This window comes from Peromyscus leucopus, chromosome 8a (assembly GCF_004664715.2).
Source record: "Peromyscus leucopus breed LL Stock chromosome 8a, UCI_PerLeu_2.1, whole genome shotgun sequence".
In the NCBI taxonomy this organism is placed as follows: domain Eukaryota; kingdom Metazoa; phylum Chordata; class Mammalia; order Rodentia; family Cricetidae; genus Peromyscus; species Peromyscus leucopus.
The window spans coordinates 50,845,892-50,872,638 of NC_051085.1; the positions used below are offsets into that span (position 1 = coordinate 50,845,892).

At 43.7% G+C, this 26,747-nt stretch overlaps 1 protein-coding gene across 2 annotated transcripts in view; it reads right to left on the bottom strand.

Moving 5' to 3' along the window:
- The window catches only part of Prkn (parkin RBR E3 ubiquitin protein ligase), a 1,218,024-nt gene that overhangs the window by 551,950 nt on the left and 639,327 nt on the right, over window positions 1-26,747 (bottom strand). For both annotated transcript variants that reach the window (XM_028866686.2, XM_028866685.2), the window contains exon 6: window positions 8,618-8,733. In XM_028866686.2, coding sequence (XP_028722519.1) covers window positions 8,618-8,733 — 116 coding nt within the window. The remainder of the gene's footprint in view (window positions 1-8,617; window positions 8,734-26,747) is intronic.

The window sequence follows — 26,747 nt, forward strand, 5'->3', positions numbered from 1 at the left end:
TGTCCACCTTCATGGTGGGAGTTCAGGGCCTGTGGTGAGAACTTTTATGGTGGGTACCATGTGATGATTTATCTAGTCAACTTGATCGAACTGTGAGGCCCTCTAGGGGATGAGCGAAGCACACCTCTGGCTGTGTCTGTGGAGGCATTTTCAGAGAGCATTAACAGGGGATGAAGACCTGCCCTGGATGTATATGGGCCGCACTGTGGTCGATGTCAGCTACCCTGGGGAACAGAGAGGAGGAAGGAAGCCTGCTAACAAGGCATCTGTCTCTTTGATTCCATTGTGTCAGCTTTCCTCTGAAGCAAGATGGATTCCAATCTCGGGGACTATGAGCCAAGCAAACCCTCCCCCTCCGAGCTCCTTCAAGTATTAGTCACAGTAACGAAGCCTGACTAACACACCCAGCCTCCTCTTCTACCATCTGCCACGGCCTCCATGACTCCTCGGAAGGCCCCCACCACCCTGCATAGGGGATAGCAACAAATTCCTACACAGTCATCAGCAAAGAGTCTCTGAGAGGCAGCCTTCTCTTCTACAGCAGGAGCATGCCCATCACGTCTCTTGAAGGCAGGGACTGTGCTCAGAGAAGCCCTAGGCCGGAATGGGCTTCCATGCCTGAATCGCAGCAGGTTTGTTGGCAGCAGAGACACTAAAGCAGCAGCTCCATGGCCACTTTACCTACATTCCAGCTCACATCTAAGGCTTTGGTCCAGCTCCAGCCTCCAGTCCTTTTCCTTCCCAACAAGTCATGATGTCATGTTCTTGAGGCAATGAATGTATTCCTGAGGCCATATACTATGATGCCCAAGGACATAGATTTTCATGTCAGAATTATGGTTGAGTCTAATATTGATCCTCCCTCATCCGCCATATAAAATAGATGTGACTTTCAGGAAGAAATATCTTTGTACCTTATTTTCCCTCCTCTTTAAAATATGTATAATATTCATCTCTGACAGGTGGTAAGATTTGTGTGGATACAGAATGTCCACAGGTGCCAGCAGCAATAGAACATGTTAACAACTGTTGGGCCCTCACTTGCCTTGTGCAATGCACATTTACGATGGCAGATTATCCTGGCATACATATAGGTATGGGCTGAGCAGATAGGAAAACAGTCGGTTGTAGTCTAGAAACACACAGGGTACATTTCTGTCAGGCTCAGGAGAGGACTCTGATGTGGGGTCTGTACTGCTGTCACCAGGGTGACAGCTTGACCTTGGGGGTCTCGGGCTGGTCCTGTCCATAGTAGTGAGCGAGCAGAGACTATGTTGATGGCTCTGGTTAAGCAGGTAGTGCCATGCTCTCAGGAAACAGGTAAACTGGTGCAGTCGGCCTGATCACATAAAACGTATTTCTCTCCGATGCTCTCTTGGCAAAGCAAAAGAACCAGGGGGAAGATTCTGACACTCAAAGGGGAGTTTGGTTTCCTTTTGTGCAGCCATGCAGTGGTGGGAATGAATTTTGAGAGAGGTGACCTCTTTTTGCCTTGCTTAGTAGCCCAGTTCTACCTCACCCTCCCCGCCCCTAGAGCCCCATTATCTGTTCTCCTGGCTTGGCCAGCTAGGCAATGCCTCTATCTCGGCTCAGCCCGGCCAGCTAGGCAATGCTACCATCTCAGCTCAAAGGACTTGAAATGTTTCTGGGGCCGCCGATGGACTTTTTAGATATTGAACAAGTAGACATATGAACTTTTTGAAACCTTTGATGGAAAAAGAAGGGTTAAAGAAGGCAGACGCCCACCTATGATCCCTTTATCCATAGTGGTGCTCTCAGAGGAAGCTTGTTCTATGTGCAGAATTCTACATTTAATGTGCGGGTCTAATGAATCTCACGGTAGTGCAATGGACCTTGGTGCTGTAAAAAAATCTGTTTTGAGCTAGAAACCCTGGAAAGCCCACTGCTAGCACACATAAGATGTGGGATTTCAGCCATGTTTTCTTCTGCTCAGAATCTGTCAAATTAACAAGGGACAGAATCAACCATAGCTTCAAAAAAATGACCTTGCACTCCAGCAACCATTTCCTACTTTGTTGCAAATAGCTCTGCAAACTGTGCAGATACAGAGAACAAGTCTGCAGATGTCTAACTCTAAATGTCATGTGATTGATAGTCAGGTATGGGATCTTTATACTATCTGAATCCCACTAGTCACTAAGTATTCCCCAACAGGTTAAAATTTCTGTCTGAAGGTATGAAGCTTCTTCCTGTCAACCTAGGTTATAACTGATTGCTAATTAACAGGATAAATTGCAATCAGATCATTGCACAGAGAATATAGTATTTCCTTTATAAGTGGAAAACAGCCATTTAAAGACTGCATGGACATTTCATTCTGTTGAAAATGGACGTTAAGACTAAACTGTGACTGCTAACAAAGTCAAAGCAAGGGCCCCTTGGATGCTTCCAGAAGGTAGCTGCTTTTTCCTTAACATCCATCAATGAAAAAGGAACTGCTTAAAATCCAGACGGTTATAACATGCAAGGTTGACCTTAATGGATACAAAATTGGTCTGGGAGGATTTGCAATATTCCTCTCCTTTTGCTAGTGGAGCTGCTGTGCACCTGCAGGGACAGTTAAATGGGAAGGTAAGGCCTCTGAATTTCATGCACAGGCACCTCCAACATCCCCAGGAAGCCCCGAGGATGCTGCACCTCCCATCTGAGACCTACAGGGTTCACAACAGGAGAACAGAAGGTCACTGACTGGCATTAAAACTGACATGGTTCACATTTCAAAGTATCAATGTAGATAAAATATTTCTTCTGTGTTTTCATAAGGAATTGACCCCAAACAATATGGCTTAGTAATCTGTCTCTGATGGCTCAGACTTCAAAATTGGACTTTTCTTTACCCCTACCAGCTCCTAAATACTCCACTTCGGTCTCTCGTTTATTTATTGTTTTATTTAATGGACATTTGGAAAATTCCTACATAAAGAAGAGACTGTTTCTTGTTTGTTTTGTTGGTTTTTTTAGAACATTAAAAGCTAGCAAGAAAGCTTAGCTGGTAAACTATTGCCTTGAAAGCATGAGCACCTGAATTCAAAGCCCAGAACCCACATAAATGGCTTGTGATGGATCCATGGCTGGAGAGATGACTCAGTAGTTAAGAGTACTTGCTGCTCTTCCAGAGCCCCCGGTTCAATTCCCAGAGCCCACAGAGTGGTTCACAACCATCTGTAACTTCAACTTCAAGGGATCTGATACCTTTTTCTAGACTCCATGGGCACCAGGCACACAAGTGATACATAGACGTACATGCAGCAAGACACCCATACACATAAAATAAAAATGAATAGTAATTTAAAAGAAAAAACTTGCAAGCTTATAGTCCCAGCACTGGATAAGTGGGGACACAGGTGATACAGGTTCTCCAGGGCTTCCTGGCCAGCTAGCTCAATCTACTCAGCAAGCCCCAGGGTAGTCGGAAACAGCCACATATATGTGTGTGTGTGTGTGTGTGTGTGTGTGTGTGTGTGTGTGTGTGTGTGTGTGTGCATGTGTGTATTTGTCAATGGTGGCTGGTGCCTGAGGAACTACCCCCAAGGCTGTCCTCTGGCTCCCATGCACAGGTAAATACATATGCAGAGGGTATCAGTGCATACACAGACACACAAACATTCTATACAAAAAGAATGTGGTGTTTATTGTGCTGGGTAGAACATTTACTTGAATCCAAGTCAGCAGATGTTAAACCCATTGGAGGCAAAGGCCAGTGCTGAACACTGCAGGGAGGATAAGCATGTTTGTACATGAGACAAGTTTGGACCTTGCTCTGGAGCAAGCTGCAGTTTTATGGAGCCCACACACCAAAAGGCAGCTCCGCTCTCTCCAGCTCTGACTACTCATAAAGGCAAGAACCCCTGGGCTATATCTGGCTTCCTCCTGCCTCTGATTCCAACTTCACTACTTTTTTCCTTCTTCATGCAAATCCACCTTCTAGGAGACACGCCCTCCCAGGAGACACGTCTTTCACTCACAGCATAAACCTGGCCCCCCTGAGTGAGAATGAGGAGAGGTCAGAGTGAAATCAATGCAAACCACATGGACTTCAGTTGGTTAAATGGCTGGCTGAAACCTTCTCATCATTACTAGAGGTAAAACTTTAAATACCTTATCCTCAAATTCTCTTCTATTAACATGGAAACCCAAATGACTTTCAAGGACTGAAACTGAGAAGCCCATGGTCATTAAGTGCTCCATGTCAGTCTTGGGAGAAGTTGGGTGACTGAGAATGTCTTTCTGAAGAGAACAGGCTATAGAAGCTTCCTGTCAAGACTGTGTTAGAGTAGGATATGCTATACTTTTTCAGGAAAGAATTACAGAAGTGCTAGCATTTGGGGCTGGAGAGATGCTTGGTGTGGCTGAGCACTTAATGCTCTTGCAGGGGACCAGAGTTCAATCTCCAGCACTCACAGCAGGTGGTGCACACCTACCAGGAACTCCAGCACCGAGAGATCTATCGCCCTCTTCTGACTTCTGGAGGCACCGCACACAGATGCACATAACTATGCATAGCTACGCCTGCACCCACATAAGAGAAACAAATACTTAAACAAACAAAAGAGAAGTAATGGGATCTATTCTCATGAGGTGTAGCACTCAATGTGAAAGAACCTGACTTAAGCTGGATGAGGCATCTTTGAGGCCTCTTCTTTTATCTACTGCTCTATAGCACTCACCTAATGGTTGTGAGATGGATGTGTTATTCTCCATCCATTAAATCATGTCATCTGCTTTTTTTGTGTGATATAAATGTGGTAGTCTCCATCCATGAAATCATGTCATTTGCTTTTCATTTTGCTTCCATTCAAGCTAACATGAACACAACAAAAACACTTCTTCCCACATGTTCCTGAAGGTGCATTGGCCCTGTCTTCATTCATTACATGGCAACAGGCATACTACTAGAGACTCAAAGAAGAACCACATAGCTCCAAATTACAAATAAGGGCCCCAAGGCTGTGAGGTGGAAAAACTCTCATCAGATTTTCATTGCAGAAACACAGTACTTTGCTGAAATAAGACACATGAAACAACACAGTGGTCTTACGTGAGTGGACTTGGCCTGAGATCCTGGATAAAATCTTAGATACCACTTTACCATGGAATATTAAGGAAGGATTACATTGGTTAAGGCTTCTATACAGCGCTTCTATAGAGTGAACAAAGACTTTCATTTTGACTCACAAAGTATTGCAAAGTACTGTTTAACCAAAAGAAACCAGGAGAAGAAAAGCTGAAGAAGATGTAAGGGATGGATTCAGGGGGAATGCCATGAAGATCCGTGTGTGAGGGAAAGAATGTTACCCGAATGCTGCCAAATGACGGTTAAATCCCTGTCACAAGGAACAAGTGGAAATGGACTTTGAGATAAACCTCTGCTAATCTCCAGGCCCGAGTAAATCTTCTCAGTATGCAGTCCATGGTCGCTTTGCTTCAGTAAGTGAGTGGATTTTAAGATGGAGTTGAAGGCAAGAAAAGTATGGAACTATTTACTATCAAATGATAATGACACCAAGACGGCAAGTCCTAGTTGTAGAAGTCTCAAGGTAGTGCCACTGCTTGGATTTAATGTCGTGCCATGAACTGGTTTTGCCAGCCTGTTTCTGGCAGGTTAAATTTTGGCTGTGTAAATATGGCTGCCTTTCACTTTGTCTTCAACAATGAAAATGCAGCAAGGATGAGTAGAGGGGGAAGCAGTGTGTACAGGTCAGCTCGCCAATCTCAGCGACACCGGGGAGCAGGGATTTCTTTTCTTCCATACTGCCAAATGTCTAACTAGATGGATGCTATATGACTAACACAAAGATGAAATAACAACTCTGAAATAGAAGTAGAAAAGGAAACCTGGGTACATCTGTATTTAATTCTGGCTTTTGTTTTTACCTCCCAGAAGATGTAGACATTTTAAGTAAAGTCCACAGGAATCAACCATGATTTAGGGTCAAACACAAACTTAAAAGACAAAACCTCATACTACAGAGACAGACTAGAGTGGGGGCTGGTGCCTGAGAAAGGTTCTGTGCAGAGAAAGTTTTGGAGTGTTTCTCATAACAAAAATATGCACGTGTGTAAACAAGATCAGCTTGAGTCCATTTACTATTTAAAAAAAAAACAGGTATTTGTGACAAAGTTACTTCCTTTATCAATGGTCAGGACAAAACCAAGAACATACTCAGAGAAGGAAAGTGTGCTAGAGAGCCCATCCCCTCAAACACAGAAAGTCACATTTAAAACAGTGTGATTTAAGAAAACCAGCTTGCCGGTGTGCAGGAAGAATTTAAAACCATCATCACCAGCCTGCTCCCATCCAACAACCCTGTGCTTAGATGAAGCATGCAGTCAGTGAGTTCATCTTTGAATAGTCTGGCTGCTTTACCTTTGCGCCAAGATCGGGTGCCTAGTCAGACAATATGATCACCACTACATGTTTAAATGTGATCTTCTCATGAAGATTCATTTATTGGTGTGTGTGTGTGTGTGTGTGTGTGTGTGTGTGTGTGTGTGTGTGTGTGTGTGTGTGTACCCTTGTGCACACACATGTTCATGCACTCCAGGATGAATGAATGAATGTGGAGATCAGAGGACAACTATGGAGGCTGATTCTCTCCTTTCACGGTGGCTTCCTGCGACTGACATCACCTTGTTAGGCCTTTGTAACAAGTGCCTTTACCTGCTGGGCCACCTCACTTCCCCCAAATAAAATATTATTAAGGGAGTAGGGGTCCAATGGTAACCGAAGTTCAGTATGCGATGCTGGAGTGTCTTCTTTCAAGCTTGGGATGGTCCCATCAAAGCCCTTTTCTTCATCCTTCATTCAAGGTTTCTCTCTGATTACAGAAAAGACTTCCTTCAATCAAGCATCTGGCTCTCTATGCACACACCAGAACTGGACTGAATGGTTGTTTATATCCATTAAATCATGTGGAGTACTAACAGGAAAATTTTATTTTAACAGCGTCATTTTCCCAACACTTATCTCCACGAGTATCTTGGAGGTGGCTAACTTTGTCCTGAGGACAGTTGTCTGTCCTTAATACAAAGGGGATGGGAGGGAAGTACTCACAGTCAGACAGATAAGCCTCTTTCACATTATTTTTATGTATGTGTATATGTGTGCACGCATGAGTGAGTGTGCACATGTATGTGTCATGTGTGTGTAGGGTACTCTCAGTGGCTAGAAAAGGGCGTCAGATCCCCTGGCACTAGAGTTACGCGTGGTTGTGAGCGGCCTGCTGTGAGTGCTGGGAACTGAATCTCATCCTCTGGAAGAGAGGCAAGTACTCTTGATCACTGAGCCGCCTCTCCACACCCTCTTCACTCACATGCTAACTCCATCTTTGTCAATGCTGGCTGGTAGGCTGCACTCAACTCACAGAAAAAGGTTTTGATTTTTTTCCTTTGAAAAGCCAAAGGGTGATTTTAATTACTCATTGCTATCAGAAAAGGCGAGCCCCCATTGGTAGAACTGTCCGACTCCGTCCTGAAATACTGGAAGCATTGTTTTGTCCTTTGAAAGTATTTTCCATGTGTGGCCATCCACCTTGGCAAAGGCAGGTGAAGCACGGCACTGTTGTGGCATTTCCTGCCAGAGCAGAGACTAAACATAAGAGGCAGCTTGTGGTGGTAGAGACAGGCTTAGTCAACAGCTGTTGCTCAAATATTTAGGCTTCTTTTAGTCAATGTTAGAAGAATGGGAATACCGAGCCAGGAGCATTGACACCAGCTATGAAACCATAAAGTACATTCACGTGGCCACCTTGTTCAGTCTCCAAGACTAGGGAGCAGCAATACTGAAATGCCTGTTTCTGCCTAAAGCACAGACCCAGAGGTTTGGGGATTTTACTCAGTAACCCATTTTGGCATTCGATTAAAGCCTTCTTCCTAGTCAGGACTGAGTCTCCCCTTCTGCAGCCGGAGCCTCTGAGCTCACCTCTGAGGACACACGCCGCCCAGGCTGACTTCTTTAGTCTCTGCATCTGCAGTGAGCAGGAATTTCCCTCTCTGCTTACTCTGCAGATCCAGGAGGTTCAGTTTCTCCTTCCTGACCTTGACTTTGAAAGCAGAATTCACCTCCATTTGTGTTCCCCTTCCCTCTAACTGTCTCCATGTCTTTATTTCTTGTATTCGCTGGGGTTTGAAATAACCGAGCCCAGAATCAACTGCATGATTTCAGTTTGCATATAGGAATGTCTGAGAAGCCCCAACACAAATGCAGACAAATGTGTGGAATAACTCAAATGTATGGAAGAGATATTTTAAAAATAACATAGCCTGGCAAGAATAAGTGGTTTTCATAAATTATTATTCCATTCCTGATGTTAACTTTATATTTCAAAGCTTACTGATATTAGTGAGTTTATATTTCTGGTTGAACTGAGATTACACTATTTTTACATAATTTTGTCTCACATAGTTTAGGGCTCATATTCGACTACTTGACTAATCCAAGTAATTGGTACTGTAAATAATTTTACCAGAGTAACATATGCCCAGATTTGGTGGCATCACTGAAATAGATGTGCAGCAGGAGAGGCGTCCAAGCCAGGTCTGCTGGAGGAATGAGGCTGGAAAGCAGGGCACCGAGGCCTGCCCCTGAGAGCCCTACCTGATGTCTGTACAGGCTATGCAGGTAATGCTGCGGCTGTTACTGGTGATCAGGTTCAAAGCGACTGATGTATCCTTGTCAGAGGTTGGGTGCGCTCCACATTTAAAGAAAAATTCCTGGAAGAATGAGGAAAAAAATAATTACACATATGGATCCTGCCTGGTTATTTATCCCTTTCCAAACTTTTTTGCAGTAAACAATCATTTGGGAGTAAGAGAAGAAATCTACCATTAGGTATGAGTTGGGAATAAATCACCATCAACTTCTGGAAGGAAAGAACAGCCCCGTCTGGTGCAGAGAATTGGTCAGCAATATCCTGAGCATCCTGGAGAATCCCAGGCCTTCTCTGCATGGTCACCTTGCAGGTAGCCTTACAAAGGGAGCATGCATGCTGAGCAAAGGATCTGGGGAGCCAGAGGACTCAGGGTCACAAGTACCATGATAGCTAATATTGATCGCCAGCCTGACAAGATCCTATAGCATCACCTAGGAGACACATCCTAAGTATGGCTGGCACCATTCCAAGAGAATGAAAAGGACAGAGCTACCTGAGTGTCCACACTCATCACTCTCTGCTCTTTGACTGTGTGGACACAACGTGAACAACTGCCCCAGACTCCTGTAACCACAGCTTCCCCCGGACAAAAATCCTTCCCTCCCAGTTGGCTTTGCCCACCTCTTTTGTCACAGCAATAAGAAAAGTAACATGGAGGTACACAACACTGATCTTAGGCAGGTACCCCCTGGACAGGAGGGCAGCATGCCCCTTCCCAGCCTAACTCACAGCTCACCCTGGGCCTGACTGCCCAGCCCTAATGCCTGGCAGCTGGATGCTCAAATAAGCATGCTTTTCTGCTTTATTTCCTTTTCCAGCTGGGTCCTCAACACATACACACACACACATACACACACACACACACACACACACACACACACACACACACACACTTCTTTAGGATATATTCTCCTTTCTCTTCCAGTGTTCTTTTCACTCAGATTCTTCTTTCCTAATTCCAGTATTTCCTCTCAGGTCCCTTTTTTCTACCCACACAAAGCTGTAGGGCCGGCAGTCACCCTGCTCCTTGTCTCTGGTCTTCTATGGGGTCCCAGATTTTCTGCAGTGACAAATCATCTAAACGATGTATTACTGGGGGACAGGAGAAAACCTGCACCATACGTTTGTGTGGACGGCATCTTCCCTCTTAGCACTAGACTTGACGTCAATCAACTCGTACGGGATGCTCCAGATACGAAATATGAAGCATTTCTACTTCGTGTCCCAGAATGTCTTTCTTGTACTTCTCATCTCAGCATTGCATCCATAGATGCCTTGTGGGCCATGGATGACATGAATGGCAGAAGTGACTGCTCATAGTAAAACTTTATTTGCAAGATATGTGCCAAGTTGGATTTTGCCTGGGTCATGGTTTAGCCCCTCTTAGAAATTAGTAAAATGTCTTTATCATTTTTCCATCTTAAGAAAGCCTGGCATAGGCTGGGCATTGGATGTAGTTTATCCAATGACAAACTGCAGTATTAGTTACTAACTGGAAATCTCAAACATTTGATGCCAGCACTTGAGTTCGTTCTCTCTTGTTTGAAACCCGGTAAGTCCTCAGTGGTGTACCACCTGAAGATCTCTAACTCTGAGGTGTCCAAGAATTGCCTGGGGATGGTACCCACCTCCAGTTTCCAGTTTGAGGTTGAGGGTCAAGCTTCTAGTTAACTAGCATTTATCTGACTTAGGGTGACAGTGTAGCAGCGAACCCTTAAATCAGCAATCTTCTATCCATGGGTGTTGAGCACCTCAGTGGATGTGCAGGTACGCTCTGGAACCTGGGTTCAAGTTCAGGGTGTCTGCAGAGTCCAATGTATGAGTTCAAGTCCTGACTGCTTCATCATAAAAACTATATGGCTGACTGCTTTCTTTTTCTGAACACTGGTTACGGTCTTAGTCAGTGTTCTGTTGCTGTGAAGAGACACCATAACCAAGGCAACCCTTATAAAGGGAAGCATTTAATTAGGACTTGCTTATAATTTCAGAGGTTTAGTTCATTACCATCATGGCAGGAAACATGACTGACGGCAGTGTGCAGGTAGACAAAGTGCTGGAGAAGTTGAGAGTTCTACATCTTCATCCACAGGCAGCAGGATGAGAGAGACATTGGGCCTGGCTTGAGCTTTTGAAACTCCAAAACCCACTCTCAATGACACACTTTCTCCAACAAGGCCACAATTTCCTAATACCCATCAAGTAGTGCCACTGCCTAATGACCACACATTTTAATATATGTGCCCCTGGAGGCCACTCCTATTCAGACCACCATAGACACCATTGCTTCCACTGAACCATTTGAAATGCTATACATTCTTCAGGGTCAATTTAAGGATATTGAGAAAAAGATTAAAACAGTAACTGACCACTTAAACAAAAGGTTTGAATGACATGGTTGATCCTGGGAAATAGATTGGGCTGCCTCCCACTGCCTTTTACAGGCATGAGGGGAAAAAATCCTTATCTCTAATATAAAGCAATTCCCTCCAAAGAGCTGAGTTGGCAGGAACATTGAGGATGTTTTTCATATATAGATACATGGAAAGTATTTATATTTTTTCTTAGCTTGCAAAGGCTACTAGTAGACACTTAGATAACAAATCACAAAATTGTTCTAACACTATAAGAAACTCAACCATATAAAAGCCAAAAACCTTATTATTGGGGGTGGATGTTTATAGACAATACTATACATTTAAAGATTTAGAAAGTTCTGTTAATTCAAATGGTGTTATAAAACTAACATACAAAATTCCAACTCTGCATATTAAATATAATTCCAGCATGTTCTCTCCCAGTGTTCATAAATGGTTTTTCTACAGTGTAACTGGCAAGAACTGGGAAGGATCCAAGGTTTTGTCTAGCTTGCAAGCTGTCTACTTCATCTGCCACTCCATCATGGATGCTGGCAGAAGACAATAGACTCATGGACAGGGCGGTGTGCCCTAGTAAATGCAGGGAGAAGTGGGTGGACTCAGCTGAGTGCCACACTGTGTGAGTGGTGGCAGGCAGCTGGTGACTCTGAGCTTAGGGAACTTGGGTCTTTATGAGGAGCTGTGAGCAAGTCTTCCCTTTCTCTTGAAGGGGGATGCTGTCTTTATTATACAGGATAATTAGCAAATCTGCCTTTTGCTCTGGAGGGAGACATTAGCTTCCTCTTCCAAGGTCATTAGCTTTTCCCTGCAAAGATGGTCCAAGACAAAGGGTAGTTAATGGCTCTCTCTTGAGATAAACAGAAGGAAGAGGCCAGCAACTGTCCCCCAGTAGTGCGAATGTCCTTCCTTACAGGCTAATTAGCTGTGTGATCTGCTTGTTCCCTCTTCTCTGCAATCAGTGGGCAAAAGCTTTCCAGTCTACATTTAAAATCACACAAACAAACAAAAACAGTAAGGCAAAATATCAATGAAGTCAGAAGAGGTGTTTTCCAGAATACTGTCTTGGGTATCTCTGAGAACTTACTGGCAGAGGGGAATCTCACAGCAGCCTGGTTCTGTGGAAACAACTGTGGGAAAATTCTTCCCTCATCTCACAAACGCAGCCTTACAAATAAATGAGGAGTGGTGCTGCTAATAAACTAAATGAATTCTTGTACCTAATGGCTCTTCCACTGCGATCTACATACACACTTCTGGGAAGTCTTTATTAACCAAGAAGCTAAAATCTATGACAATAATTGGTTAGTTTGATCTAGTTTCCAAATGATAGCCAAACTATTAAAAATAAATAAATAAAGGTAAGCCTGAGAAAAACAAGACCTTGAAAACAATACTTGGATTTATACTATGATTCTGTTAAATGCATCACCACTGTGCTCTGCCTTAGCACCATGTAGCAAACATTCCCAATACCACAAAACTGCATTCCTCTGGGCCTTGCATACATACTTACACACTGACCCTTCCCAGTGGGAGGCTGTAGCCTTCCATTCTCACTGAGTTCTGGTGTTCACCTGACTTCCTATTCCAGATGGAGGAGATACCTGGTCCTCCCTGGTTCACACCCATAATGGTTAGGCTCCACTCATGAGGGAAAGTCTGGGCCTCTGCCATTCAGGTGTCGCCCACTGGGTCCCTGGCGGGCATCTCCTCTGTTCACTCCCTAGTTACACTATCATTTCTCCTGAGCAAGGTCTTTCATGAGCCACAGGAAACTGCAGCCACCAAATACAAAGGAACGTGCTAACCAGCTGAAGTAGAGGACTAGGAACCCAGCTGTGTCAGAACTCACAGGATCTGCAGCTAATCCATCAACCCAAGGACTATTTGAAGGGTCCTCAATTACTGTAAAAATAACCAATAAATGGCTCTAAAGCCTTCCTTCCCCAGCCTATTCAAACCTGAGGAATGTATGAGGAGGACCTCTCTCCTCATTCCTCCATGAGCCTTCTAATAGTTTTTATTGACCATCCTAAGGTTACAATTTTATATATATTGTTTACCAATCATGTTTCCACATAAAATGCCATCTATCTTTACAAAAGCTAGATTCCATCTCCTTCCAACTCCATTTTAATGAAATCCACAAAAGCAAAACCCACTTTTCTCTCAGTAAAATAGTAGGGGCCCCCATTTTTCCCAGGGGAGGTTGAAACAATTGCATGGTTTGTGCCTAACCTGCATCCTGGTAGCCACTGCATGACTCGCACTCCTGCTAAGGAAGCAGGGCCCCCTGCTGGCAGCTCCCGGGAAGGGATTCAGTGCTAAGGGACAGCATTAATGGTGTGTGTACGTACAGGAGGCGCAGAAACACGGGAGGGAGAAAAGAAGCCACCCTGGACTTAGCCTCACTATGGGCAGCTGCCACCTAGTCCTGGAGGACAGATAAGAACGTGGCCGGTTCACCATAGCTCTGCATAGGACTGTTTGGCTCGACCTGGGACAGTAAATGGGGGAGAGGGGGGCTAGGAAGTGGCTCTGGGAAATAATCCCACATGTAAGGAGAACTGTCCCTTGACTCCAGCTTCTGCCTTCTCTATGCTTCTTGTCACCTGCCTGAACAGAGTAGGGGTCATGACAGCGCCATCTGCCAGGGCCAGACCAAGACACAGGGAAGAAGGAAGGGCGTGGGGAGCTGATAACACACAGAGGTGACCGACAGACCATTCAGGAGGAAGTCACTCTGTGAGGTGGAAGACCCCCAACTTTTGTTCCTTGTCAATGATGACTTTCTGATCAGCTACCATTAGAGAATAAAAAAAAATGCATATATATGTTGCCTTGTAACACATGTTATAAGCTTGTGAGTGTTGGGGGGCACAAAGGTCATTGTGCTCACAGATCACTAGGAAAGCCAGAAATGTTAAATGCAAAGGGATCTTTTCTCATTTGAGGGGATAAAATGCCCGTTTTCCTGCCTGGAAGGCTGGGAGTAGATTTTGTTAATGACCTGGTGACCTTTTTGCTATCTGTGGAGGCAGACCTCACCCAAATTCCCCAGAATGATTATCTAAGACTCTTCCATCCCTAGACGGTCACCCATCCTTAGGGGAGATGTCACATGTACTTGATGGCCTGCTGACCTCTGTGCTCTCAGTCAGAGCCCACATTGGATTCTAGGCCTTTTAGGTCACACGTACTGTGTAAAGGAGTCTCTATCTAGTCACACCTTAAGCTTTATTGTGTACATGGAATTGGACTGATTGGACTGATTGTTGCCTGGAAACCTTTACCAAATTGTGCTGTGTTTTAGATATGCCGACAATGAACCGCCCGGCATTAGACTCCCTGAAGTCTGATCCCGGTTGATGAAGTCAGTCTTCACCAGTTTTTATTCTCACCTCTTCTTGAGGTTTGTTTCCCTGGTTGACACCTGCAGGGATGCCCTCCTGTGAGTATTTATTTAGTGTAGCATATTGAGTAAAAACTGAACTATATTTAAGAAAAAAATGTACTAATGGGATGAACCAAGGAGACCTGCCCAAGGTCAGTGCTTATACAAGACAAAAGTAATATGCATCTTTACATATACCCAGGATGCTCTCATGGTCCCTGGCTTCACACAGGCGCCTGTGTGGAGAATATTCTCATGGACCCGAGTGTTCTGACTTTACAGCAGAGGGGGACATCCATGGTTCCTCTTCTCAGACACTGGTGTGCTAGGCAAGCATTCTACCAGGCTCCAGCCAAAGCCCAGCACTGTCTTCCTAGCCACAAGAAGTTTCACTATTTTGTGGTAATAAAGCTTGACTGCCACCTAAGGTAAGACATGCCATGTACAGCCTGACTCCAATACATTCTGTCTAGCACAGTGACACTCTGAATGCTACCTGGCTTGTATATACTGGGACCACATCACTGTATGGCCTTTGTCCAGAAACGGTGGGCTCACTTGGTGTCATATAAACCCAGTGATGACATATATAGCAGTCTTGAAATAACTGTGCAAGATGTTAGATTGTACAATTCCCCAGACTTCATTAATTTAGCAAAGCAAGTTTTAAAACCAGGCTACACCTAGTTTAACAAATCAAATCTAAAAAGTTAATGAGTCCCTTATCATGTTCAATTGTAAGTTTGTTTTCTCTTAATAAGATGTGAGCAAAGCCTCTAGATGATGTGCAGAGTTGATCCAGAGAAAGAAAATCAATTCTCTCCCACAAAACCTTAAAACCGCATTAGACCTGCTGAGCAGGGCTGTTAGTGTCTGCCTGTCTGCATCACTTCCTCTTGCCAAGGCTTCGGACCTCTGTGGGTCACCAGCAACTATACACATCAGATTCCCAAGCACCCCTCTTCCCCACCCCCTCCTGGAGGCAGACATGCCGTCATCCGCCAAGCCATTTAAATAAAAGGGGAAGGCCTTGGGCAGAGCTAAGCCAAGCTCACAGCTCTCTGTGACTGCGTTGTCCTGTCAGGCCACAGACATCTCTCCATCAGTGCTCTTCCCGAGGTCTCGAGCCTGGTCCATGAACAAGCACAGTCAAGAATGTAAGCCAGGCCGCTCCCTTGGCCAAAGGGGAGGAGGTAATGACAGGTAAAGGGAATTTTACAATCTAAAAGGCTCTGAAAACTTAATGCTCCTGCCCTCAAAATTTGGCACTGAAGTTGAAATGATGGCAAACCCAGAAGTGAGCTGGCCTACAGCTATGTCAAGTCCTGACTTACTCAGCTTGCTGTGAACATTCAAATTTTTTATCACACCATTACTGACTTTCAAGAGAAAGTAAGAGGAGAGAAACTCTGGAGATTTTTCAGGGTTGAAATGCATGAGTTACATGATGTTTATAAAATATGCAAAAAATTCTAAATTCAAAATACTTTACCTCCAGAGTAATACATATCTGATGATGATTCTGAAATACAAATCATCTAAAATTCTCACTAACCCAGTAGCATGAGCCTACCAACATACAATGCCATCATTTGATTAGTTGAATGGCCATATTTAGTTCAGTCCAAACAAAATGCCTGAAACACTAGTAATCTCTACAAATAAACCCACGTACTCTCCCCTCATTAACTGTTCAGCCATAGTGAAGATGTAGGTACCTGCCTACATGAAGGCTAATGGCTAAACCAGCTCTTCTGCCCCTGAACTGTGAGTACTACAGCATCAGTTGACTCCAAGCACACTGCTACCTCGCTTTGACATTTATTGCTCTAAAAATAAAGGAAGGTCACTTAAGGATGTTTACAGTGACTCCTCAGAGGTAAAATGAATGGTCCAGGGTCATGACTGGCCCTTATGAAACACATCAGTAAATGAATCTATTCATTTATTTCATGGCTTTGTTCAGAGGGAAGGAAATATGCTCCTTTCTGAGTCTGGGGAATTCCTCACACATGCTTAAATGGTTCTCCATCCATTCCCTCTTTCTTCTAGTTGGTGGACTACTCAATCAGAACACAGTAACCGCCATCATGGGACCACATGGAGATACATGTCTGACAACTAAAGTGGTTCTCAGAAGAAGGAGGGGGAGTGGGAGGAGGAGAGGGGGGAGGGAAAGAGGGAGAGGGAGGAGACCTAAGAAATGATTTGTAGTCTGGATCCAGTTAAACCAGATGTTGCCCCAGATAGTCTACTTATCTCCCCCTTGAAGAACTGTTCTTCTTCTATGGTTAGTTACCCCATTGTTTACTGTTTAGGATATAATAAGCATGGTATTTTCTCTTTCCTTAGCCCTGGATTAGGGACTGGGGATACAGAAGTAAACAAAGTTCTTGAAAAACCAGAACAGCTAAGAGAAAAGATACCTGATCAACATTTGCTCTAATGGAAGCACAGGGAAGGCCATGCAGATGCTTCGGCGCTGAGCTGTGCAGAGGGACAGATGGGTCCTCAGGGCAGGATGGGAGACAGCTTTGTTCCCAGGGAATACTGGACTTGGGCCCTTAACTCAGGGCTCACCAAGAAGGGAAGAAGAGAAGCAGCTAGAGGAGCAAAGGTGAGTAAGAACTTTGCTGGGGTTCAGAACTGCCATGTGTGGGGTACTTGGATGCTATGTGTTCCCCCAAACCCACACTGTAAACTGCTCAGAAACAGCCCTGGGTCCAGTGGGAAGTCTTTAAGTCCCTGATATTGGTTGTCCTGATGCTTCCTTTTTTCCCTCCTTTGTATCCTGGTTATGAGGTGAGCAGATGAGTTCCACCCAGCACTCCCTAATGACTGATCTTGGGCTGGGACCTCAGGAACCATGAGCCAAGGTAAGCCATTTTGCCTTTTCAGTATCTCAGTTTCTTGTCTAGTGATGGAGAGTGAACACCAGGAGTCATTGCTCATCCCAGGGGAAGAAGAATCTTAATTTCCTACAATGCAGCAGCCTTTCTTCCTATCCAAGAGTTGATTCAATTTGGTAGTCAGTTGCTCCAGCATGGAACCAACTTCCCTGGATGTCCATTCCTGTCCTGAAATGTTGGAGATTGCTACTGGTCTTGACAAGAGAGAGACTCTTACTGTCCTCAGCTCAGCCTATACACCCAGCATATCTCTCCTTTCAGACCGTGAGAGACAACATCCATGATCTGTGCTGTTCTTGATCTCCTTTAGAAGCTAAAGGTTTCACGTGCTCTCATAATACATCAGCCTGCAGGAATACAATAGCATCTATGACCTTTGCTGTCTCACATTTAGCCAGACACTGTCCAGCTCTTGTTCTCTATAAATAAAATATGATGCTAAACTATTTTGAGTGTTAAAACAGAATATTTCCATTTGTAATTTCCTACCACTGATTTTCCATTTTGTCACAGGATTTGACCTCTAGGAGAGGGTATATAAACAAGTATCCGTGAGCTGCTAATAATTTGCAAGAACTGACAAGACAGGTCATAATTTTGAAAATTTACTATGACTTACCCTCCCTGGATGAGTTATAGCCTGAGTATTCTCCAGGCAGTCTCTAGAAGTTGGCAGTTATTTCATATTTATTTCTAAAGTGCAAAAGGAAAAAACCCATTATTCTAATCAACAATGGCAGATGATGCTAAGGAGCTGTTTAATCATGTTGCGTTCTCAGTAATCATTTAGAACAAGCATGCTAGCCTTGAGCAAGGTCTTAGAAGCCTTCTGATACTTCTGCCACAACATCTTCCTGTCCTGTCTACCCTTCTTAGGCCAGCTACGAGACCCTAGCCTTCAACAGAGTCTGTTGTACTTCACTTTCTCTACCTATTCTGTCTTTTCAACTCTTGGGTGTTCTTCAGGCCACTGTCTCACTAGCCCTTCAGTGCCCTTGGCAAAGGAGAAGTTCCTAGGTCTTGCAGAACTGGGTGCTACTTATTTCCATGTGGGATGCTCAAGGCGCTTGCTCTGGAGTAGTGATGTCTGCTCTATGTCTGTGGAACTGAGAGCAAAGGACAGGATGGCATAGCCTCCTTATGGCTGCACAGCATCTGTGCTTTCCACATATCTAAGGGGTAGGGAGGAATGGGCTGGTCTAACTGGTGTGAAGAATGAGAAAGACTTTTCTAGAGGCAAGAAACTGATTGGGGGGGTGGTTCTGTTCTGGGGGTGTCCAAGGCTACCTGCAATTTTTCCTTGACTTCTCTTGTACTACTGAAACCCCCCTGCTCCTATGTGGAAATCAGCCCCCTTCTGACACAGTGGTAGCACAATGATGCTGTCATTCTGCTATTGCAGAGGCTGGGAATAGAGGCCATGGTGTAATGGTGTTTAATCTAGGCACAGAAAGTGAAAGAGAAACATACCTTTTAGTAGCAACAATTCACAAAAAAATGACTTGTTTTTGGCTACAAGCAATGAGAAATATTGAGCAATAAAAAAATACCCTAGCTTTAAAAGATTTTAAACGACTCTAGACTTGCAATCTAAACTTTTTTCCCCTCAAAAGTCCTTGTTTCTTTGGCAAGTAGAATTTAAAGTTCTTTTTTATTCCTGCTTTCTTTATTGCAGGCAGTGCATTCAGCTATAAACATTCCACTCAAGAAGGAAGCCGGCATGGGCAAGTGCGTTATATACTACTATCCTTTTCTCATTCCCTAGATCTACTTTATTTCTTCATTAGAAAAGAGAGACAGGAAGGAGTAATTTCTAAGTTTACCTGTGAATGATCCACATCCAGGAATGCTAAGATCAATAAAACTGGGACATAAACATTACAATGAATGGGATTTTTTTAAATGCTAGTGTGACCAACTCCAAGGAGACAAATTAAAATCTGAACTAGCCATTGTATTTATATACCATGTGACTGTGTGTGCTTATATATTTACATATAGATATTCATTTTCCATTGGCTGGGTAAATTTTAGCATCTTCTTGATTAATACCACTTTTTTTTTTCAAATAAGATAAACGAGAAGAAAATTGGTTTATTGTCCATAGGGGTGGCTGCTGAATTTGAATGTCTCTGACTCTCCTAGAAGCTTGAGAATTACATCCCATGCTAGGCAAACGTGGACAACCTCAACTCTAAGCCACTGTAGAGTTCAGGAGCAGAGGTGTCTACAACAAACACAACAAAGTAATGGCTGACGGGCAAATGAGAGTAGGTAGCACTCTGTCCTGGCCATGGCTGCCATAGTTATGGGATGGTGAGCAGCATCTGGGAGGTGTCTCCTAGACAGACTCATGCTCTTGCCCAGAGGGCTGCCTATTTCTCCCCATTCTGCTGACAGAGGTGGAGTTCAATGTGGATGGCTGGGGTTCTTGGGGGTCAGCATTTGCTCTTGGAGGGGCTGCTTTTGTTTTTATATAAAGGGAACTTGTCAGGAAACATAACGGGTTAAAACAAAATGTGTCAATCAGGTTGACACATAATTCATGTTCTCCCACTCTGTTCCTGATCCAGCTGGGACCTCCCTGTGTCTTTCTTAGGGTCCTCTTTACTAGGTAGCCTCCCTGGAGTTGTGAGTTGCAGTCTGGTTATCCTTTTTGCTTTATATCTAGTATCTACTTATGAGTGAGTACATACCATGTTTGTCTTTCTGAGTCTGGGTTACCTCACTCAGGATGATATTTTCTAGTCCCATCCATTTGCCTGCAAACCTCATGATGTCATTGTTTTTCTCTGCTGAGTAGTACTCCATTGTGTATATGTATCACATTTTATTTATCCATTCTTCAGTTGAAGGACATCTAGGTTCTTTCCAGGTTCTGGCTTGAGCATGTCCTTGGTGCATGAGCCAGCATTTGGAGCCTAGTGCCTATGCTGAGATACTTTGCTCAGCCTTGTGCAGGGAGAAGGGTATTGGACCTGCCTCAACCGAATCTACCAGGCTGGGCTGACTTCCCAGGGGAGACCTTGCCTTGGAGAAGGTGGGAATGGGGAGTGGACGGGGGTGGGGGGGAGGGAGGGGGGAGGTGAGAGACTGGGGGTTGGGAGGAGAGAGGACAGGGGAATCCATGGCTGTTATGTAAAATTAAATTAATTATAAAATAAAAATATTTATAAAATTAAAAAATATATAATTAATGAGTTTTAAAAATTCAGTTAAAAACTAAAAAAACAAAGCAAACGAAAGCAGACAAGAGTGACTGCAGAGAAAACCTATTAATAGAGTGGAAATGGTGAGGGCAGAGCTCAGAGTCGTGACCATGGGAGTGAGAACACCGATATGAACACACACAGAGGAGGAGGGGAGCTAGCAGAAGGAGCATCCAGACAAAGGCAGTTCTGGGGTATCCCCAACACAAGCCACAGCAGAAGACACTGTGGCTTCCCCTCACAGGAAGAGGTAACCAAAGCAACCAGGAATCTGAAAATGTCCATTCTCACAAAGTCAGAATAGCCAGGCTTTGAAAAAGAATGTCACTAGTCATAGTATTATCCATTACTGAATAAGAAAACAATACATTTCATTTGTGTTAAAAATAGGACAAATTTATCTTCATTTCCAGATGACATCATGTTATAGCTGAAAGACCCAAGGACTCAATGAAAAGTTATGAAAATTAATGAAAAAATTTAAGCAGCTGGATGTAAACTCTCTAGTAAAAATTGATTTTCCCCAAAATGTCCAGTTAGAAATGAAGTAGAAAAAACTCATTTATAATATAGACAAAACCCATAAATGCTAATGTTTAATATTTAAGAGTAAAGGCAAAAGTCTTATGACAAGAATTTTAAAACCAAGATGAGCAGATGAAGAAGCAAAGTGCTGTGAAGATATGGAGTTACCATGACCTCAATCTCTGCCCTCACATTTGTGTAGGATTTTGATGCAAGTCACATTGGAGACCCAGGGTGTCCCCTGCACAAAGTGTTCTCTTCAGCATACACTCAGGATCCAGGAGAGAGGGAAATGGAGATTAAACGCCAAGATTTAAAAATAGAAACATATGAGAAGAGCATGCATGAGCATTTACAAGAGCTTAAAGAACTAATGAGTGCCAGGGCAACACCCCAACAGGCAATGGAGCTTATAATAATGCTATGGCAGGGCAGGAAGGAAATTCAGAGTTTACATAAAAGTGTGCGAATGAGTTAATGGAACAGAACAGAGGGGTAAACACTCCTGTCAGTCTCTGTGAACTTACAATATGACCTGGAACTTTCCAGTTATAGGATAAAGAGAGGTTAGCAACAAGTGATTGGATGCAAGGAAGAGCCAGCAACTATAGTGAATGGTCTGGCCACTTATCATCGTACAAAATTACAGATGACTTAAATATTAAAAGATATACCACAAGGTTTAATAAAAAACAAACAACCCTAGATAAAAGAGACAGGTAGCAGTCTACATAAACTCGTGAGGAGGGTGATGGGAGAGCTGTGCACAGATGTAAACTGAGCAAATGTCTAACATAAGGGGAAATAGTTTGTACTTCTCAAAGTTTGGCAGCACAGTCAAAAGTGGTTGTTAACACAGGCTCATGATCGGCCAAAGCACAGAGAGAATGGGTGTTTGTGGGGTTCTCAGCCATAAAAGGGACAGTAATATTGTACTGCCTCCCCTTGAGGCTCAAGGACATTGAGAAAAAGGTGACAGGAATATCGTAGGAGCCAAAGGTTGGAGAGGGCTGGGGAGAAACAGTGTCCTCTGGAAGTGAAGGACTGTTACTCCTGTAACTCACAGCCCTGTGACTGCCTGCACATCATCAGCCAGTCAACATTCCAGCAGGGATGGGGGTGGGGGGCAGGAGTCTTTACCCCTAGCCTAGGAGATACTGATAACAGATGGCGGTCAGGGGAGAAAGATTCTGTTTCTTTCTGAGTGTTGTCTCTGGTAGGTTGACCTCTTGCCAGTAGATGACCTCACACCCACGTGTATATGGGAAAAGCTAAAGGGATCCAGTGGGCTAAATGTGGCGGTATTATGTTCCCCAAAATATTGTGTGCCCTAATAAACTTATCTGGGGTCAGAGAACAGAAAAGCCACTAGATGCTTAGGATAGGCAGTGGTAGCACATGCCTTTAATCCTAGCATTCCAGAGGCAGAAATCCATGTGTTCAAGGATACAGCCAAGCATCGTGACTCACGCCTTTAATCCCAGAAAGCGAGTCTTTAATCCCAGGGAGTGATGGTAGAAGGCAGAAAGGTATATAAGACGTGAGGACCAGGAACTACCAGCATTTGGCTGGTTAAGCATTTGGCTGGTCAAGCTTTTAGGCTTTAGGTTCAGCTGAGAACCATTTGATATGAGGACACAGAGGCTTCCAGTCTGAGGAAACAAGATCAGCTGAGAAGTTGGCCAGGTGAGGTTAGCTGTGGCTTGTTCTGTCTCTCTGACCATCCAGCATTTCACCTCAACAACTGGCCCCGGGTTTGATTTTATTAATAAGACCATTTAAGATTCCTGCTACAGCTGTATATGGATCCATTTAGTGTTTTCGATACAGTGGACATGAAGTTGGGAGGGAGGTGTATGGTTGTGTAGAGGGGGAGGTTCAGAGAAGAGTTGGAGGGGGGAGTAAGAGGCTGTGTCTAGTTAGGTTCCTGTTGCTATAACGGAGACCATGACCAAAAGCAGCTTGGGGAGGGAAGGGTTTATTTCACTTCCCAGTTTACATTCACCATGGAGGGAAGTCGGAGCAGGAACTCAGGTAGGAAGCTGGCAGCAGGAACTGAAGCAGAGCGCTGATTACTGCCCTGCTCAGTCTGCTTTGTGATACAACCCAGGGCCATCTGCCCAGAGGTGGTGCTGCCCATAGTGGGCTGAGACCTCCTATAACAATCATCAATCAAGAAAATGCCCAGAGGCCGATCTGATGAAGGCACTGTCTCAGTTCCTTTTCCCATATAACTCTACCTTGTGATAAAACCCACCCAAAATGATGTGCGTATGATTAAAATACATTGCATGCATGTAAGATAATCTCAAAGAATACATAAAAATATTTTTAAAAGCCTGCAATGGAAAAAGGCAAAATGTTTACAGAATATATAGTCCATATGCCCCTTTGCAAAAAATATTGTCAATTAATTTAAGAAATAGAAAACCATCCAAATCGATAGCAAGGAATGTGAGATGATAAGTCCAAGAAGACAAAACATGAAAATCTAACCACCTGAAAATATGCTTCAGTTTCCTGACTCCGAGCTAATAAATGCAACCATGCTGCAGTATTTTCACACAGGTTGTTATCAAAAAGAAGCCCAGCCTCATGACTGTGCTTTCATGAGAGCACTGGACGAGAGAGGGGACACACTCCCATCTCTCTGAAAAGTAATCTAACAGTGTAGGTAAAACTTGAAATGCTCATGCTGTTTTGGTATGTTTCATAGTAACAAGACAGCCGTGCTGGTGGTTAATACACTGTGTACAGACCTTCAGCGTAATTTGTAGGGCTAAAGAGGAAAGCAGCAAGGGAGGGCTGTGCCCGGCAGTGTGGAGTGGATGGTTGTGTATCTGTTACAATGAGGAAGCATGCTCGCGGCACGCATTGATCTGGGAAGATTCACAGGGCTGCTATTGCAAGGGCAAGTGTTAGGGTGCAACAGGAAATGTTACTTTTTAAAAAATTAAAACACCCTCCCACGTATAGATTTTTCTAATGTGTATAGATCATTTTCTGGAACAATTCACAGGAAAAAAATCAGATTAATCATTTTAGGAGAGTGAAGCTGGAAGAAAAAAAACTATCCATTTATTTTCTTAATGCATTTCTTTTTATTTGCATTGTTTAAAGGAACTCAGCGCCTCTTAGGATTCAGGGAAAGGCAGCTGACACTAATGCCCACAGCAAAACAAAAGCCACCACGAGACACAGTCTGTGCCAAGCCAGGGGAACCCAGCCCCACCTCAGCATGACCTCTGCTGAGGTCACAGGGGGGGGAGGGAATCCCGGCTCCCAAGTTCCACACAAGCACTGGGTCTGGTCAGCACAAGAGGGAAAGAGAGGTGTAAGGATGCCACAGCCTCAGAGAGCTTGTGCACACTCTACACTCAACAGTTGACAAAAAAGAGTAATTCACTAGGAAAATGACAGAAGACCGAGCCAAGTGAGCAGAGATTACATCAGGAAAAATGCCTGGCTTCTCAGGGCAGGTGCCTTCATGCTGGAGCACCCCGTGGCTGGTTATCTTGGATTCTGTTTTTCAGTCCCCTGGGGATTGAACCTAGAACCCCCCACATGCTTGGAAAACTCTCTGTGATTGAGGTATATACCCCTAGATGTGAGTGTTTTTTAAAAAGTTGGGTGATGCAACTAATGCCCAGGATGATTGATGCCTCCTTTGGAAAGCAGAGACCTGCGCTGAACTGTACCCCCACACTGCCTGCCTGGCTTGCCATATCAAACACCAACCCAAGCCTGTCTAAATGAAAGGTCCCTACATGCGTCCTCAAGCCAACAGTGCATATGCACTTCATTCATTCATTCATTCAGTTTTGGCTGATTTGTCAAAATGTCATTGATGAATTGAAAAGAATAACTTTCCTCACACTTAGTAATTTTCCCATTGGTTATGATTTGATATACATAGTTCCCAAAAGGCTCCTGTTAGTTAAAGGTTTGGGAACCATCATAGACTCTCAGTGTGATGGCATATTGGGAAGCATTGGAGAATGGAGGTCACTGTGGCCAAGCTATCGTCATCCCATTATTTTCTCCATGTCCTAGCTACTTTGTTAAGCCTTGATCACCAGCATCATGTTCTACCTTGTCTGGTGTTGCACTGAGATGTCTGGAGCCAGAAGCAAAAATGGATCTAACTTCCCTTAAACTGCCTTTTTCTTAAGTATCTGGTCACAGTAATGAATGCTGGCTGACAGCGTATTTCTTCATTCTGGTTTATAGCTTCTCATAATGATGAAATTTATGTACCTGATGTAAGTAATGCACAGACAATTATATGAAGGACTATGGACATTTCAAGAGCAAATCTTTCAGATTTCTTATGACCTAAGGCAGCTGTTTAATCTAACCACTACTCCAAAACTCACATTTTCCTACTTGACAACGTGGCATTAGATGGTATGTTTGAAGTAAAAATTAGAAGTAGGAAAAACAACCTCCCACAAAATGTGCTTTGCTTGGGATCTCGTATGTCAAACATTACCCTGGAGGATCTGTTAACGGTTGGGTTATAAAATGTGCTGGGACATGGGGGGCGGAAGAACACAGTAAAATGATCTAAACCATCATGATTCAAGAGGAAGTCAGGCCAAAGACAACACAACCACAGAATATGCCCCACTGACACTAGACTCCCATCAGTGGTAGCTCACACCTACAGTGACCCAGAAATCTTGACAACCTGTTCTACCTTTGTGCATACAAAAGAGTGAGCTTTGATTTAATTCCAGTGAGTACACATAAGATATATATATATATGTATATATATATGTGTATATATATATATATATATATATATATATATATAAAACTGAAATTCAGACAACCATACTAGTTTCCAGATATGCTCTGTTTTGTTAACGCCTTGCATTAGATGGTGTTAATTTAATTACAGATGCAGATCTATGTACTCATTAATTACAATGGCTGCTGAAAACTTTCTAAAAGTTTCTACACTGCAATAGAAGCCTAGGAAACAGTTTCATGGTCACTTGGAGTATAGAGAGCAGGAAACCAGGGATCTGGGTTCTGTCATGACATCCTGGACTGCTGGGAGCATTAGCTCAGTTATTCAACAGCCTGACTGGATGTAGTTCACCACTGGCATATTTTGGGAGGGGCCTCTGTGCCACTCTGACTTGGGGCTTAATAATATGAACAAGAAGTTTCTTTCCTGTAGTTATTTAACTCATTCCTGGCCACATAGGCAAGAAATGAAGGATGGTCTTTCAAAATACTTCCCAATAAGGTGGCCCCCTCAGTCGCCCAGGGCGTGCTGGGTAGATTAGTTTCCCATTAGCTAGTTTGTCTCTTTAAGACAGCCACTTCCTCACCCTGCTTACACAAATCTACCTCTTCTTCTGAAGACCAGAGTTTATTTAGGCTTCTATTACCAACATAAATAGCATTCCTACACCAAAATTTATGTATGTAAACTGACTTTGGACAGAGTTGTCAATATTTTTTGGTTGTAAACATTTATTTTTCATCACCAACACCTGGTACTGAAAGACTATATCATGACTTGGCTGGCTATCTCTAGGCCCATCTGTGCAAAGATGGCCAAATGCCTGTTCATAGTTGGCCAGGCTCGTGTCCTAAAACACACAGGTGCCAGGCAATGATGAGCTTTGATGACCTTTATAACCCTGTGA